This window comes from Heloderma suspectum, chromosome 2, assembly GCF_057233095.1.
Source record: "Heloderma suspectum isolate Gila_16-S chromosome 2, 16-S_ref, whole genome shotgun sequence".
NCBI lineage: Eukaryota > Metazoa > Chordata > Lepidosauria > Squamata > Helodermatidae > Heloderma > Heloderma suspectum.
In genome coordinates, this window is record NC_139459.1 from 192,666,666 (window position 1) to 192,683,814 (window position 17,149).

General features: G+C 45.9%; 1 protein-coding gene across 8 annotated transcripts in view; it reads right to left on the minus strand.

The window, feature by feature from the left end:
* Nucleotides 1-3,806: 3,806 nt before the first annotated feature.
* LOC146353689 (inactive dipeptidyl peptidase 10-like) overlaps nucleotides 3,807-17,149 on the minus strand; it is a 57,508-nt gene continuing 44,165 nt past the window's right edge. For 4 of the 8 annotated variants that reach the window (XM_084837085.1, XM_084837084.1, XM_084837083.1 and 1 more), the window contains 6 exons: nucleotides 16,529-16,583; nucleotides 13,485-13,584; nucleotides 12,560-12,618; nucleotides 8,817-8,889; nucleotides 8,100-8,173; nucleotides 3,807-7,868 (listed from right to left, as the gene is read on the minus strand). In XM_084837085.1, coding sequence (XP_084693211.1) covers nucleotides 7,728-7,868; nucleotides 8,100-8,173; nucleotides 8,817-8,889; nucleotides 12,560-12,618; nucleotides 13,485-13,584; nucleotides 16,529-16,583 — 502 coding nt within the window. In that variant the 3' untranslated portion in view covers nucleotides 3,807-7,727. Of the gene's footprint in view, nucleotides 7,869-8,099; nucleotides 8,174-8,816; nucleotides 8,890-12,559; nucleotides 12,619-13,484; nucleotides 13,585-16,369; nucleotides 16,584-17,149 lie in introns of all 8 variants that reach the window. The other 4 variants (XM_084837082.1, XM_084837081.1, XM_084837080.1 and 1 more) reach the window with 1 other exon arrangement.

A 17,149-nucleotide genomic window follows, 5' to 3' on the forward strand; every position in this document is an offset into this window, starting at 1 on the left:
CCCCTGCCAAGCAGGATGTATTGAAGGTCAATTTCTGATTGCAGTAGCATGTAAAAAGGTGGTGGGATGGGGGAAATGGAGAGATGGGAGACCTGACATCTACTTCCAGGAGAAAAGAGAGGGGTTTGGGAATGGGGAAACACATGAGTCAATTTCCCAGATACGTTTGGCAATATATATCCCCACTCTGAGTTTACTAGTACCAATAACAGTGAGTTGTTTAGGGGCATGCAAGCGTGCTGGCTCCAGGGATTGTTCCCCATGATATCTGAACCCAGAACTTTGCATTTTTGAGGGAGAAACAATCAAGAATTATAACCCAAGAACAAATGATGGGTTATAACTCTGGGTTATTTCTCCCTCAACAACCCAGAGTTCTGGGTTCGGAGGTCACAAAGGTCTATGTGAGAAAATCCCTGCCCTCCCAAATATTCATTTCAGGGCTAAGGACACTTTAAAAAAAATGAACGTCTTTCTATTCCCAAATATTACGTGTGTTATTTTTGAGAATATTTGGGGTTAAGAGCAGAAAACTTGTGTATTTTTATTTTTAAAGGACTTGCAAAGATCAAGCTCTTTCATCATTATGCGACCACTCAGAACATAAACACACCTAAGATCACTTCCCTGAACTTAACTGTCAGAGCTCAAAACCACATTTTGAATTTTGGCATGCAAATTCAAACCTTGACAGTCTAAGAGAGAATTAAATCCCCATTAATTTCAGCTCTAGTTTGAATGTGTATACACACACACGTGCATGAAAGAATAACCGGATCTTCCACATTGTGCTGTCTAGCTTCATACTTGCTTACCTCAAACCGCAAAAGCAGTGAAAGTGTAAATCTCATAGCATATGGGAGAACTTGATAGGAGATCTCACTGCTGTATTGGCCCCTTAAATTAATAAATCTAGTTAACCTTGTTTGTCACAGCATTGCTATTTCTCCTGGCAGTGGCCCTATATACCATTATAGCTGCATGTCAAGCAGAAATTAAACAAGTATAGCTTACCCTACTATTGCATGTCCATGCTGGGAAACCCTTCGCTGAATTTCTGAGTTGTAATAGGACCAGGAGCTGTGGTAGAAATAAGTTAGCAACCCTACAGCAGCCTGGCTATGTAAGAATTCAAAATTCTATTTATTTTTATTTTGATCTGACCATTCATGCCTTAAAAAAACCCCTGTGTATTTATTTTTTAATTACAAAGTAAAAAAAGGAAACTTACTTCCCTTCTTGGCATGCAAGCCACCCCTTCCTGATTCCCAGCTAGGTTAATGTATAACATTACCAAGACCAAGATTTATCCATTTCACCTCTGCCCTCCTCTTCCTTCCTTCCTTCCTTCCTTCCCTCCTTCCTTCCTCTCTTACTCTTTCTTTTTCGCTATATGGGTATGGGTTTGGGTCATGGGATGTGGGGTGGGGGTAGATACTGCTGTAGATTGGTTTGTTTTGTATCCTAATAGTAGCAAAAATGTTTACATGATGTAAAACACATTCTCTGGTTCTATAAAAAAAGGAAAATGCACACAGCTAAAATTATTTGCAAACCTTGTGTTAAACCTATTCTGTTATTATATAAACATAAACTAATACTGAGCCCAGAACGAATAGCTTGCTGTTATAATAACAAATTAATACAGAAGTTATGTTGGGCAATATAACACCATCAAAAAAGGAAGGATTGAATAGTACAGAAAGATATTATAGAAAATGATACATTCTTATCATACCAGGACAGACCAGACCATTCAGGTCAGCCTTCCCCAGAAAGGTGACTTCCAAATATGTGGCCTACAACTCCCAGCATCCCCCAAACAGCCAGATGTGTTGTGGTCCAGTGCATCTGGGGGCACCAGGTTGAGGAAGCCTGATTTAGGCTGCCATACTAAACACACTTACTAGGGAGCAAGACCCATTGACCTCAGTGAGACTTACTTCTAAGTAGACATGCCTAGGGGTGCACCATTAAATCTTTATTATACTAGTACTTCCACATAAAACAGGTCTAGATTAAACATTGTATTTTTGCTGCCTGCCAAAAAAGAGAGAAGGCAACGTTTGACAAACACCGGACCTGAGGTGTGGCTGCTTTTGGTTTGATAGGTCATATTTTGCAGTTGCCAGTTGAGCAATGTAATCTCAGTTCGAGTTAAATGACAACTTTCTTGAAATACGGTAATGGATGGTATCTAATAACACTGTATTGAAACCTTACCCAACCTGGGGCCCTGCAGGTGAGTTAGGCTACTGGCAGGGGATGCTGGGAGTTGTCGTCCAACACATCTGGAGGGTACCAAATTAGGGAATGCTGCTGTACTGGCTGAAGCAAAGAGATATTGGAGACGTGGAGCAGCTCATACAGACTACTTACATGTCTCTTGGAACCATCAAGTCATAAAATAATTTTAGAAACTCGCTTTTTAATATTATATTGAACAGATGGCAGGTTGGTGAATACCAACTGATTCATCACGAGTGATTTTGAGTCAGAAAATATTGAAGCTTTTTGATACACAACTCGTGGCAAACTTATTTAACTGCTGCTGTCCTATCATATTATACTGTATCATACTAAAGGAGGAAAAAGAGCTCCCCCTCCCCGCATTCCACGATTTTGTAGGATTTACAGGACAATAATTAAGGGGTAAACTACATGGGACTGCAACAGGCCCCACTAAATTTGTATATAGCAGGGGCGGAGAGGCACCGTAAACTGGAAAAGTGGCCAGTTAGAGGGGAGGGCTGAACCCTTGCCCTGCCTGCCTCTTTTGGATTGCAACCCTGCTCTGCCCCCATTATTTTTCTTGCACTGTAGCTCCAAGACCAGAAGCACTCCCTGTTCGGATAAAATTAGCTGCGAGAAAATAGCAAACGGAAAGCTGCAAGTGACAAAAAAAAAAGAGTTTGAAAACCTCATTCCACCTCCACTTCTCCACTTTAAGTCACCCCCCCAACACACACATGCACGCACGCAAACACGCGCCTGCGCACACACACGCACGCATACAGATTCACACAACCTGTGTTCTAACACACACATCATGTTGCCAACACCTGCGATTAGTTCTTAAGGCAGGGGTGGGCAACACACAGTCAGCAAGCCACATGCAGCCCCCCAGCCTTTTTTGTGACCCCCACCACACCACTGCCAAATTGATGTTGAATTTCAGCAAAAATTTGGTAGTGGCAGTAATTGTAGGGTTCAGCCCATGGTGGATTCCAGGGGTGGGAAATAGGCCCTTGGACCCCTCTGAGGTTGGCCACCCCTGCCCTAAGGCCTGGCTCACACATGCAAGTTTATGTACAACTTGATGACTGCAAAAAATCAAATGATAATCCTGTGTGTATAAATTGGCCATCACAGTCCTAACACTGCAGAATGAACTTTTATATAGCTGACAAAACACAATGCTTTCCAACCAAGTTAGCTCTCATATTCAGCTGCCAGTCACTGAGGCCTGATTCACTCATGCATGTACCTAATTCAATTGCTGGTCTCTTTATTACCATACACTAGATGACTGATAGCTGGATGAGTGAAACTGCTCAATTGAAAAGTATCGAGATGACATGAAAGTTAACATAAAAAGAGCCCTGCTGGATCAAACCAAAAGTCCATCCAGTCCTGCAACCAGTTTCCCCACAGCAGCCAACCTGATGCCTCTGGGAAGCCCACAAGCAGGACATGAAGGCAGGAGCACTGTCCATGATGTTACACCCACACATGCACGTTTTGGGCATGCAGTTGCAAAGATACAAGGATGGGAGCAAGGAGGACAAGAACCACATGGAAAAGGGTTCAAAGCAGGCCACAACTTTATTAGCTACAGCTTCCATGAATTCAGCTACTCTGAGGCAGGGCCTTGGAGCAACAGGACTGTATACATCCTCTTTTGATTTGAAAATTAAGCAAGAGCAGCATGGAAACTACAAAATGACAGGAGGAAATATATCAGCCCCTAAACAACTTGTTTTCCTTGTGCAAAAATGATTACCCCAGGCCAAGCCACAGTACAGTAATGTGTGCAGATCTCAGGCTGAAATGGTACAAATTCAAAAACAGGACCACTCCCCCCTCCCCACCACATGACTTATTTTTGCCTCCCAAACTGGAAAGTTCACACAATAGATTATTTTCTTGCATCTCTTTTTCATATACATTTAGGGTAAGAAAAACATGGGGTTTGGTTTTTAATGAAACCAAACAGACGCGCGCACACACACACACACACACACACACACACTACAGATTTCAGGAAACACCAAACACAGCAGGAGCTTCTTTCCCAATGGACCTTCAGATCCTAGTACAGGGATAGGCAACCTTTTTTTACCTTATTTGGCAATTTGAGAACCTGTCATGGGCACCACCACAAAATGGATGCCATGGGAGACATGGCAAAGGACAAGTGACCTGCCCAAAAGACTGAGTTCAAGGCAGAGGTGGGGTTTGAGCCACAACACACTAAAGAATTCCTTTGAATCCAGTTTTTAGCACCAACAGAAGCCTATTTCACAGAAATCACAGCTGCCAGTAAGAAAAGCACTTGCTGAAAAATCTTTTTTATGTTAACTTATAAAAGGTACACAGCCAGCACCCCCCTCACCCTAGTGATACAGGTTCCACATGCAGAGGTCAGCACATGTAAGGGGTACCATGAAGATATAACAGGTAACTCTTATCTGTTGTGGGGGGCTGGGAGGTGAAGGTCTGATGGACTCCACCAACCGTTCTGGAGAAACTTAACAGAAGCAAGGGGGGAACTGTGCTCCTTTTATGAAATCCACAGTGGCAATCACACCTGTATTGTTGGAATGGAGCTGGGCTTTGGAATTTCTCCTGAGAGAGAAAGGACAGTTCTTTAAAAACTGCTGTGCAGGAAGGACTTTGAGAGATCTGCAAAGAAATCTCCTTTGACTTCCAAAGAAGAGTCAGGAATTCTGAGGAAATTTGGGGACTACTGCATTATGGGTACCTTTCAGGTGAAGCCCCTGCCAATGTTTGGTGTGTCTGTGTGAGCATCTATATAGGGCGGGGGAAAGGGAGGAAGAGAGATGAGTCTACAGCCTGAAGAACAATTAAATTAGACAGAATTACCTTTGTTTTCTCAGCCTCTCAAGTATGTGGGAACACCAAGTGTTGCTGCTGCTTGTGCTGGAAGATCTGGCTATCTAAACACCTGGAAGGGTCAAGGGTCGCTGTGGGTCTACCCAACCCCTGCTCGATGGACCTGGGAGTGGCGAGAGGAGGCATGCCTGATGTCCAGGAAGGAGCCTGGAAGTCAAAAGCCGGCTTGGAGATTGCCGGCTTCAGCTCAGAGTGCAAGTGAAATAACAGGGTGTAGGGGGTACCACATATTTTTGCCCTTGCTCCTTTCCTTTTAAGAGCAACCTGCCACAGAGGCAAACTTTTCCCTGGTATAGAGTGGAGACAAAGCAATGGAAAAGCTTCCCTTATTTAATGTGTGCTAAATGGCTGTTAAAAGCACAGCAGCAAAGGTGGAATGAGGGGAATTGGCAACTATAGTACACATTGTGTATGGGATATTTGAGGCAGGAAGGGAATCCTCGGGCCTCTTGAGAGATCTGGTCTACACAGACAGAGCAGAATAAGGTGGTAAAAACCAGAAGAGGTAAAGTTACGTGTGAAGGGCCAGCCCCACCATGAGGCAGTTGTATCAAGCTGCTGATTTTTTGTGCCATGCAAACAGTTATTTAATTTATGATGGTTCTATTTTTACTGTCAGGGGGAAAGATACTGGTGGAATTCTCTGCTTCAAGTGCTAAAATACCTTGGCTGCCCTTGGGTACTCTGCACCTTGGCGGTGGGGGATTAGCTGTTCTGCCTCAGGCAGCAAAATTTATCTTGGGATAGCCCTGGGCCTCCACCAGTTCCAACTGCAGGTGGGGGATGCCATTTTGTAATACTCCTTCATATAGAAGTCAAACAAACTCCCCGGAAATTAAAAAAAAACTAACTATATATAAAGGCAAAAGGTTCTAGCTGAGTTATCAAGCTGTCTTTTCTATGTTGCATTAGTTTTCTTCTTGCAGGGTGAAAGGAAACATTCCCCCACCAGAAATGGTACAGTCCATTGTACTATCTTAGAACCCTGCAGCCTCATTCCTCCTTCTGCCTGCTGCATAGCAGGAGGTCAAGGGTTTTCTGGGAGGGAATTTCAGAAGCCTGCAATGTCATAGCGCTACAGCAGAGGCGGGCAACATGGAGCATGCACGCTGCACAAGTCCTCCCGCCACACTGCTGAATTAGGCGGTGGCAAAAAAAACCCTTTTAAAAAACAAAACAAACTAAAAAATGGTGTTTTATCACTAGAGTGCTAAATGGGTCAAATTTAGCTTGTTTGCAAACAAACTGAATTTAACCCCTTTAGTGTCACAGAGCAGTTTGATGCCGAATTTTGGTGGCAGACCACAATTTTTGTTGGTTTTTTAAAAAAAAGTTCAAGTGCCTCGCACACTGGGCAGCACCCCACAGAGTGCGACCCATGGTGTTTCCGGGGAGCAAAAATGGCCCCTAGATCTCCCGCAGTTGCCCACCCGTGTTACAGGAATGCAAAAATTTGCTCCTGCTGTTACAGGTACCAGAACCCTGTCATCTATTGCATGTAGTCATCCTGTCAGTTTGCTTTTTAAATGATTATAAATTATTCTTAAGCTTGTATGCAGTGCTTCAGAGTGTCCAAAATGTTTCACATATATTATTTCAGTAATCCCCACGACAATCCTAAAATGCAAGTCAACATCAATGATGCTTGCTATTGCAGCTGAGAGCAAGGCAAGGACTGTTAGCTCAGTGGTACAGCACATGCTTTGCATGCAAGATGTCTCAGGTTCAATCCCCACCACCTCTGTGTAGGTTTAGGTAGCAAGTGAAAGGAAAGAGCCTTCTTTGTTTGAGACCCTGGAGAGCTACTGCCAGTCAGACCAGATTGAGAAGTAGTCTGACCCAGTATAAGAGGCAGCTTTCAATCATGGCTTGCCTGAGGCTGTCTAGTGAGTTCACAGAAGAGGCAATATTATAATTAGGGACTTCCTAGTTGACAGCTCAATCTCTTGGCAACAGAGTGTAAGGTCACCGCTTTTGCATATTGCCATTTTTCATCCCTTTGCAGGTTGTATATACTGAGTGCTGAAAAAGAGGTCTGTGTGTGTGTGGGGGGGGGGGGGAATCTGCAATAAATGAACCCACAGCCCGTGCTAAGGAAAAATACATTTTGCAACCTGTATACATAGCATCAATGAGCAACTCCGCATACATTTCTTAAGTTACATCATAGCTTGTTCTGTTTTTGCTATTCCTCTGGTTGGGCAAAGGAATGTGTAAGGCATGTGGAAAAGCCAACAACCATCCCTCAACAACTGAAAATCCTGCTCAGCCTCTCTTCTGGCTCTGGAATTTTCCCTAGCCATTGTGCATGTGCACTCACACACTTCAAAAGCTATCTTCACAACCCTGAGGGCTAGAAACTTGGAGATATTTTAATATTAAAAAAGAAGAAATATCTGGAAGCACAGATTCTCAGGATGCTTAATTCTGTGGTCAGTGTCAAATTGTGTGCTTAATGCAATAGACACACAGTGTTGACCCTTGGCAGGGTGGGGGGCGCAAATTGCTACCAAGAGTTAGTAGCACAGCAAAGAAAAGGCCAAGGGAGATTGGTATCTGGTGGGTCCTCAGTATCCCACCCTGGAAAAGCACTATGAGTCCTTGTCTTCCTCATCCAGTAGATGTGTATGCTTTGAATCCTCGAAGCAATTCTGGAAGAAGGAGATCAGGGTCTGGCGGAGGTGACGCCGGTTGGCATCCAGAAAGAATGTGTGGCCTTCATCTGGGTAGATCTGGGAAACAGACACAACGCGTTAGCAGTGCTTATTGGTTAGGGCTGTTTATTGCCTCCTCAAGGTGGGGTGGGGGGGCAGATCATCATCACAGTTGTTGTGGTGGTTATTACTATTTATTCATTTATTAAATGTACTGGTCACAGGAGTGGGGTGAATGTAATAAGGGGATACACTAACAGCAGTTTCCCATGGAGAGAAACCTGACCCCTCCTTCCCAATATATCCTACCTGGGTGGTGTAGTTAGACTCTGCAGCTAGCAGCTGGACGAGAAGTTCAGCTGTATGCTGGAAATGCACCGTGGCTGTGGGAGGAAGGAGGGGGAAGGTGAAGTAGGTAACAGATGGGGAGGGGGGAACAACCTCTGTCTCCTTGTACGCTCCCTTCCATAGGGCTAAGAACAACCAGTGTTAACAAGGGGCGGCGCTGGCATTCAGATTAACCAGCTCTGTCCTCCAAGAGAGTAAAAAAACAGTTGTTTGTACCACTCACACACTGCTTTATGGCCAAAGGGCCCCCCAAAGCCTTGGAGCAACCAACACTGGCATGGCTCCATCAACCTAAACAGCATTTGTTTGGGGGTGGTTGCAGGGCTGGTCCTACCATTAGGCAGAGTGAGGTAATCACCTCAGGAAGCAGATCTCAGAGAGCAGCAGTGGCAGCTCCCCACAGTCATTTCTCCTTGAGCCCCCTGGTCTTTCCCTCCTCTTGGAGGACAGAGCTGTGGGTGCCTAACAGCCTGACCAGCACCCCCTAAACTAGCCTGCTGCCCTCACGGGAGATGGAGGACCCAGTGTTGAAATAATATTCAACTGCCAGGCCAGTCAGCTTCTGTACATGGAAGGGGTGGGGGGCACCATCTTGTCCTCTGCCTCAGGCAGCAAAATGGGCTGGCCCTGGGTGGCTGAGTTCCTACAGAGAGTATCAACATCTCTGTTCAACCTTACCATCCCCAGTTCCATGCACAAGCAGGATGTTTCTGTCCTTGAGGCGGGCAGCATCGTCCAATACAGAGGCCATCTGAGGGAGGAAATAGAAAGTATAGAACAAGGAGGAAGTGGCAGGAACCAAAGACATGTCACTCACGTCCTGGCTCTGCTCCTGTGGCTTGAGCCACAGCAACTGGTAAAGCTTTCCCCATCACTTTAACTTAGCAACCTGGTGCCCTCCAGATATGTTGGGCCACATCTCCCATAATTCCCATGCTGGCTAGGAATTATGGGAGCTGCAGTCCAACACATCTGGAGGACCCCTGTTTGGGGAAGGCTGTTTTAATTCTTATGCCAGAAAAAGTTTCCCTTGCTTAATTCCTGCATGGCAGGAGGTGCCTGTGACACTTGTAGAACCACAGACCAAGCAAGCGCTACAAACTCAACCTTAAAGTAAGTGATATGCATATGCACCAAAACCTAAGAGTCATTTGAAGATTTCAAAATGATGGGCAGGAAGGTGTGTGTTGCTCAGCTCAAATGAATGACTGCTTCCTGTACCTTAGAATCATAGAATCATAGAACAGTAGGGTTGGAAGGGGCCTATAAGACCATCAAGTCCAACCCCCTGCTCAATGCAGGAATCCAAGTCAAAGCTTTGTTCTCTTCTGGAATGAAAGAGTTGTCCTAACCACTACCCTGCCTCAAATAGCTACTTAATTAGAGGGTTCTCTTTTAAAAAAACATATTGTGTACTTGTGCCATTCAGACCTTATAAAATAGGAGTAAGTGGGGGGATTAAACATTGTGCTGATTAGTGCTCCAAGTATGAGGAAGGGGCACCGAGGCTTTATGTTAAAACAGGAGTTTCAGACCCAATTAAAAAGAGGGAAAATCAAGCCTGCAAGTTTTCTATCTGCCTTGTGAAAGTGACTACAGAGGGGTTGTGAAACTGACTAGATCAGGTTGTCTGATAAGGTGCAGTGAAATTGAGGAGACTACAGATGGATCACTCTCGGGGGAAATCAATGGGACTTACACCCCGATTGTTAGCTGCAGACTTCTAATGCTGTGGTGCAGGTACCTTTTAAAAAACAAAATAAAAACCAGAATAGTGGAATTATGCTATGCTGGGATAGCACAACTAACCATTAAAAAACGTTAGGTGCACTGGTGCATTTTTATTGGAATACACCAGTGACAGCAACATCTGAGAGTTCTTTCCTAGTTCCTACCCAGGCTTTTTTTTTGTTGAAAGCCATTTGAGCAAGCTGGCTGCTGAGCAATCAGGAAGCCGCTTCAAAACATCAGAAGGGGAGAACAGAACAGCAGCTGCTCAAAATCGTTGCAGTATAAACTTTTTACTTTTCTGACTTCTTTTAAGACTCAGCCTAATTGTTTACTTCCTCTTTTCACAGCTCATACCTGCCTTGCCCCAAAATTACAGAGAGGCATTGCTCTGGTTGCAAGCATTTGGTTTTTTTTAAAGAGCAGGTCAGTCAGAAGGGGAGCCAATGCAAACTGTGCTTGGTTGAGGGAAGACCACTGCAAAAGGCTGCAATTCCTGCAGAGCTCCCATTCAGCCTGCAACTCCTGCAGAGCTCCCATTCAGCCCACTGGAGAACTGAGCACCATCAGCAGGGATAGGCACATAGTGAGGTGCACACGCCATAAAAGCATTACACCCCCCTGGAAGTGTGGATGAGCAATTGCAATCCCGCTTGTAGCTTACAACAGAAAAGCCAGGACTTTGTAGTGCTTGGAACCTTCTGCCTGGAATCACGCATTGTAAGTAACATCAGATGTTTAACATCAGTTATAACGGATAAAGGGCACAATCCTATGGAGACAGTCTTAGATGACTATCCAATGCAGGGCAGCCAGAGCACAGAGGCAATCCTCACCTCCGTGCCCCAGCCACCCTGCATTTTTGGCCAGACGGGTGATTTTGCCTGTCTAGCTGGGGAGCTTCAGAGCAGGATGGGTGAAGGCTGCATGGCACTCAGGAAGCTGCATAACACAACTTTTGTGGTCTCCTGCACGCCCTGCCCCTGGGACCACCCCCTTTTTCCTGTCTCTGTTTCCAAGTGCAGAGATGTAGCCAGCGCAGAGAGAACCATGCCAACTAGGAGGGGTGGGGGAGGGGCAGGGAGCGTGGTTTCTGGGCTCCAAAGTTGGAGTCCTTCTTCTGACCTTGGAGCCCAAAAACCAAAAAATCCTATGTCCCCCAGATGCTGTCTAAGGTACATAGGATTGCTCCCTTATTCTTTTTAATTTCATTAGCAATTGTGTTTCTATTGTGTGTGTTTTGTCGTTGCCTTACTGTAAGCCACTGTGAGGACTCTTTGAATTCTAGTCATTGCGGTACTAAATTTTTTAAATGTATATATAGATCTATATAAAAGTTGGTGTAAAGAGGCACAACAGCAAAACAACAAGGAGGCTCTGGACCACTGTCGATGTAGTCAGTCTTAAGGTAAAATGTGTAAGAAAGATAAGAAGACTAACAACAGAGTATTCAAAAAATGCATTTTGAGCTAAATGTTCTAGCTTCCACCCTCATTAGAAGCTGTGCGCTCGCTCTCTCTCTCAACAGGTACTAATATCTTAGGATCAATATCTACTGCAAGGCAGTAGGTGTCAGGATCCTTCAACTTCCCCCTTTGCAATCAACACACTCCAGGAGACCAGGCTTCAGGCTCCCTACAAGGAGGTCAGATCAGTCAATCCTGAAGGAAATCAACCCTGAGTGCTCATTGGAAGGACAGATACTGAAGCTGAAGCTCAAATATTTTGGCCACCTAATGCGAAGAGAAAACTCCCTGGAAAAGACCCTGATGCTGGGAAAGACTGAAGGCAAAAGGAGAAGGGGACGGCAGAGGATGAGATGGCTAGATAGCATCACCGATGGATGCAATGAATATGAACTTGAGCACACTCCGGGAGAGAGCGCAAGACAGGAAGGCCTGGCGTGCTATGGTCCATGGGGTCACGAAGAGACACGACTGACGAGACTGAACGACTGAACAAGTTTCCTTACAAATGCAAATGCTGGGAAACTCTCAGATTGCAATGAAAACAGCTAATCCACACAATTACGAATATCAACAGAGGAGCAGAAGTGGAAGTTAGAGAAGTTGTCAGCAGTCTGAACAAGAACTTCTTGGCCAGACTAGCTTTGCAGGGATGTCCCTCCTTTAGGGTGGCTCCCTCCTTTGTAGGCTTTCATGCGTCGCCAACCTGGTGGAACGTCTGAGCTCCGCCTCTAACTTTTCCTGCTTCGCTCTGTGACAGACCCTAGCATCCCGCAAGTCATGCCCCTCACTCTCCTCCTCCCCCGAAACCTGGGTTCTCATGGAGGAGGAAAGGGAGTGTGTGTTCAGGCTGAGCCATCTGTGAATCAAGGTCTTGGGAAGAAGGCCTTGCCATATCTGAGCTCACTAGGGAGGGAGTCTCCCCCTGTTCTGGCTGTTCCCATTCTGAATCTGAGCTGCTAGACATCTCCACATGCTCAGATTCATTCTTGACAGTAGGCAACTGACATTCACTCATCTTGGGAGATGAAAAGTTGGAACCAGCTCATACTACCTCTGCAGGCTAGTGGTGTTTGTAGACTCAGGGAGGCTTCTCTGCATAGGTGGCTCTCAAGTCATGCTTGGGAGACAAGAGTTGCTGGTTCCTACCTCATTCAGTAGGCAAGAGTGGGGTGGAGGGGGGGGAAGCCACAGGGGAGGCCCTCTTTGACACCCATTTCTCCATACCGTGTAGGCGGCATCCTCACGGGCTGGCATCCCTAGGTAGCGTTCAGAGAAGGTGGCGGCTGTGGGAAGAGACAGAGGAAAGGTTCTCCAGAACAGCTTCTTCCAATAACCACCTCCCCATTACAGCTACAGTGGGAGAAGCCCAAAGCAGGAACAGTGGTGCAGTTAGGTAATTTTAGACTCTGGACTTAATTAATGGTCTTAGCCCCCCCACCCCACACACACCTCCTGCTTGTTCTGCTGAGCAGGGCCCTGGACATCAGCCCCAAAGTCCTGTCCTGATGGTGCCACTGAACAGGAAAACCCTCAAGACTTGCTAAAAGTCTGGTTCTCCCAACTGCTGTCATTGGATCCCACTCCGCAACAGATGAGAAGTTTTGCTGCTTTCATTGGGCATTTTATCCCACACATTTACTGGAGCTTCTGCTCTGGATTCTTTGTGGGATTCAGTTCTGCTCCATTACATATGCTTTTCACCCCGGGGGACAAGGGGGTTCTTTCTCTGCCGTTCTATATGTTTCATTATACAGCCACTAGATGGTGCTGTGGTATAGTGGAATTACACAAATACATGGAGCGTTTCATAGTGCTATTCAGTACATTACAGACTTTCCTCGATCTAGGGAAACCTGCGATAATGGTTGCAAAGCACAGGAGAAGCCCTAGAGGATGATGACGTCGTGTAAAGGACCCGCAAACTACCATGAGTGAGAAATCATGAGCGCACAATAAAAGCCTTGTGTAGAAAGGCTCATGGTTCCTACGTTTCCCAGGGTGGTTCTAAACATAGCAGTGAAGCTGCATGATTTATACAGGTAGCAGAACTTGACCTAAACTCTGCAAAAAGCAAAAAAGCATTTTGGTGCGGAATTCCAGTCCCTTTAAAAAACGAAGTGAAACATACATGGACCTTGCTACTGCTCACCATGGAAGCGGAAGCTGGTGATGGGTGCCACGGCGGCTCCACATTTAAAGAGGCTGTCCAATGTTTCCATGAGCTTCAGTGCTAAAAAGCCTCCATAGGCCTAAAAACACACACATGCCCATTCTGTTATTTCAAATGTGAAAGTTTACCATTTTAAAAGTAACATTTCCAAAGTGGCATGCAATACTTTAAAACAAAAATTGCAGTTCTAAACACACAAAAGCAAATAAAAATTCAATCAGCGGCATATCAGTTAAAAATCATCAGAACGTTAAAATATACAAACCATTAAATGCCTGGGCCCAAAAAGATACTCTTTAGGTGTCAGCTGAAGACGAATAAATTTGGCTCCAGGCAAACGGAATGGGTAAGGGAGTTCCATAGCTGCCTATGACCCAGATTAAGTTGATTTGTTAACGAGGGGTGATGTGTGATTCAGCTTTGCTATTCTCTTTGCACACATGCACGTGTGTGTGTGTTTTGACCTGAGGGCCTTTTGCTCTCTTTGAAAGGAATGGCTGTTTTACTGAGAACACCTTCTGATCTCTATTGTGCTCCTTTCTGTATCCAGTTGTTGTCACACTGCGATACAAAATGGGAGAGAGCTGTTTAACCAGAACGCATGTTCAATCCATAGGACTCTTTCAACAGATGTACAGATATGAGAAATGCAGATGCTGTTTATGGTGCCACCTATGGAAGTAGACCACATTTCTGCATGAACAGCTGGATGAATGGGGTCCGGCAGGCAGAACATCTCAAGGTGCAGCCCTATGCATGTTTAGACAGAAATAAGTCATACAACTCCCAGCATTCATCGCCGGCATGGCTGGCTGGGTGATGCCGGGAGTTGCACAAATATGCAACTCCTTTTTCTGTCCAAATATGCATACAACTGCATGTGCCTCCTTAGGGTGTTTCCAGGTGGCTGCAATCACATTGCTTTTGTGAGCGACAGGTGGGCCTGGCAGCCATAAGGGGGGATTGTGCCAGTCCTAGCAATGATCACTGCTGGTCCAAACGGAGTGGCCAAATCAGCCTGGGCAGCGCGACAGAGTGGTCCAAATGCCTACGCTAGGAAGCACTCTTGCACCCACACCACTGTTCTGCCTAGGCGGTGCTGTCAGACAGGCAGTGTCAGGAGCGCCCTAGCTGCCTCTTACAGTCTACTCAAATAGCCAACTCAAGACACAGACAAAAGGATTCTTTTTAAGGCTTTAATCCTTTTATAACTTAATGACTTCTTCAGATGCTAATCACCAGCGACTAAGCAAGGAACAGCACTGGGGAAAGATAGGAGAGTAGCCAATGCTCCAGGTTAGGCAGTTGGTCCCCGTTTGAAGGAGAATCACGGGAAGACTCTGAACTTATGGGCTAGGGAGAGATCCTCCCTCTTTCCCTTGGGTCCTCAGGACGCGACCGTTGCTTGCCCGCCCAACGAGCACTACACCTCCTTTCCGCGCCCTCTATTTGTCGTCGCTCCCTGCGTCGGTGTCGAGCGTCCAGCAAGCCCCCCTCCAGCACTCTCTCACTGCCAGGGTCACTATCTCTCCCAGGAATGCTGGCAGGAGGAATCTCTGCCAGCTGCTGTTCCTGTGAGAGATGAGCGAGCTCCTCTCCCACGGATTGATGTTCCTCCTCAGAATCAGAACTGCTCTGGGGTTCTATCGGCTCAGTTTCCACCCTGACAGGAGGGGTTCCAGCCCAAGTGGGAGGTTCTAGGCCAGGCCAGGCTTGCTTCTGTTTCCAGCAAAGGTTCCAGGCAGCTCAGGCTGCTGTCAGCAACAGACAACCCCAGAGACCCAGAGGCTTCAGCTCAGTTTGCGTGGCTCGCTCCGCTTCTGCGGACAGAAGCCCCTTTCAATGGAAGTGGCCTTGCCTGCTCCTGCAGCCGTTGGCTCCACCAGCGCAGGGGAGACCGTGGCTCTCCTGGGGCTTCCCAGTCAAAGTTCTCGGCCTCGGAGGACGGCGGTACAAGCTCGTCGGGCCAGGGAGGCCAGGAGTCGCATGACTTCTCCCTGTCTAAACATGCATGGGATCTCACCCTTAACGTGTTTCCAGGTGGCTGCAATCCTCAATAAGGAGCTGTCATTGATAGGTCCCTGGCACCCCAAAGTGAGCTCTGGCTTCTGGGGGGGTAAGGATTTTGCAAAATTCGCCCCGTCTGCATTTTGTGAATTGTAAGGTGCCTTTTGTTTTGTTGTCCGCTCATTGATAGAATTGGATGTTTTCCAATTTCCTGAATTTGTGCAAATTCACACTTGCAAAAATGCACAAATCCCCGCAAAATGTGTGTTTTCATGCTTTAGCCTAAGGAGGAAACACACATTTTTAGCTCGTGTTTTTTTAATTTTAAGCATTTATTTATTTATTTACAATATTTATATACCGCTCCACATCAGAAGATTTTGGAGCGGTGAATATGATAAAAGAATAAAACAACGGGTTAAAAGAGTTAAAACATTTTCAAAAAAGACAACCCCCAACGAAGTGGAATTTAACAAACCACGGCTGGTCATGCAAGGAACGCCTCTTGGAATAACAACGTCTCCAGGAGGCGCCAGAAGGAACGTGTAGCATCAAAGTGGGAGAGAAAATGGCCTGAACACTGACACCAGATGACCCCATCTTCCCAGAAGCAACTCCACATCAGGAGCCCACCCATTGTTGGTCCTGCCATCCAAATGCAACTTGGGAGGTGAGGTACTTGAATTTCGGGGCTGTATCTTGTACCAGTCTTTTCCTTAGCTCTGTTTTTGAAGCACCTCCTACGTAAAAACACTATGGCTGCTGGGGAGGCTGCCTTTTGGAAGTGCCCTGGCTGGTAACTGGGGTCTCTACCTAGCTGGGCACTATCCTGCATAGGAAGAGCTCCAAGTACAAACCTTTTGTTCTCCAAACAAGGAGGATGAATTTGGCTGGAAATCTGGCTGGCAGAGCAAGGGCGGAAGTATTTTGCCACAGGCGTGAGAGGCCTCGTCCCAGGATACAGACAGAAAGCAGCAACAGGCTGTCTGGGTGCCCCCAAGGATCAGGTGATTTACCTTTCCATACACCGCTGTGCGCCTGCGATCCACGTAGGGGAGCTCGAACAGCCAGCTGCAGCAGGAGGAGGAGTCTTGTTAGTGTACCCCAAGGCCCCTGCCGTCACCTTTCACCCATCACGGCCCTTCTTGCCACCCCTGCATTTTCCATGCGCTGTCCAAGGATGACCAACTCCTAAAGAGTCCCGTTAAGCAATTAATAAGATTTGTATAACGCCCAACTGGCAACTGTCCTCGGGGCATTTTGCAAGAAAAAGTTAAAACATTTTCAAAAAAGACAACCCCCAACGAAGGGATAAAATTTTATTGATAAAATCATGATTTATTTGATTTATTGATAAAATCAATAAAATAAAATTTTATTGATTTTACATCAATAAAATACCAAAAAAAATGCAGCAATAAAAATATCAAATACAATATAAAACATTGCAAATATTAAAAACATTTAGGAGCCAGCAGTAAAATTAATAATCCAAGCAACAGATAAAGATTGAATGCCTGCTTCAAGAGGAAGGTTTTAAGCTGGTGTCTAAAGGTATACCATGAAGAAGCCAGGAGGGAAGCCAGGTCCCTTTCTTGGGAAGGGCACGCCACAGACCGAAGGGCCACTACAGAGAA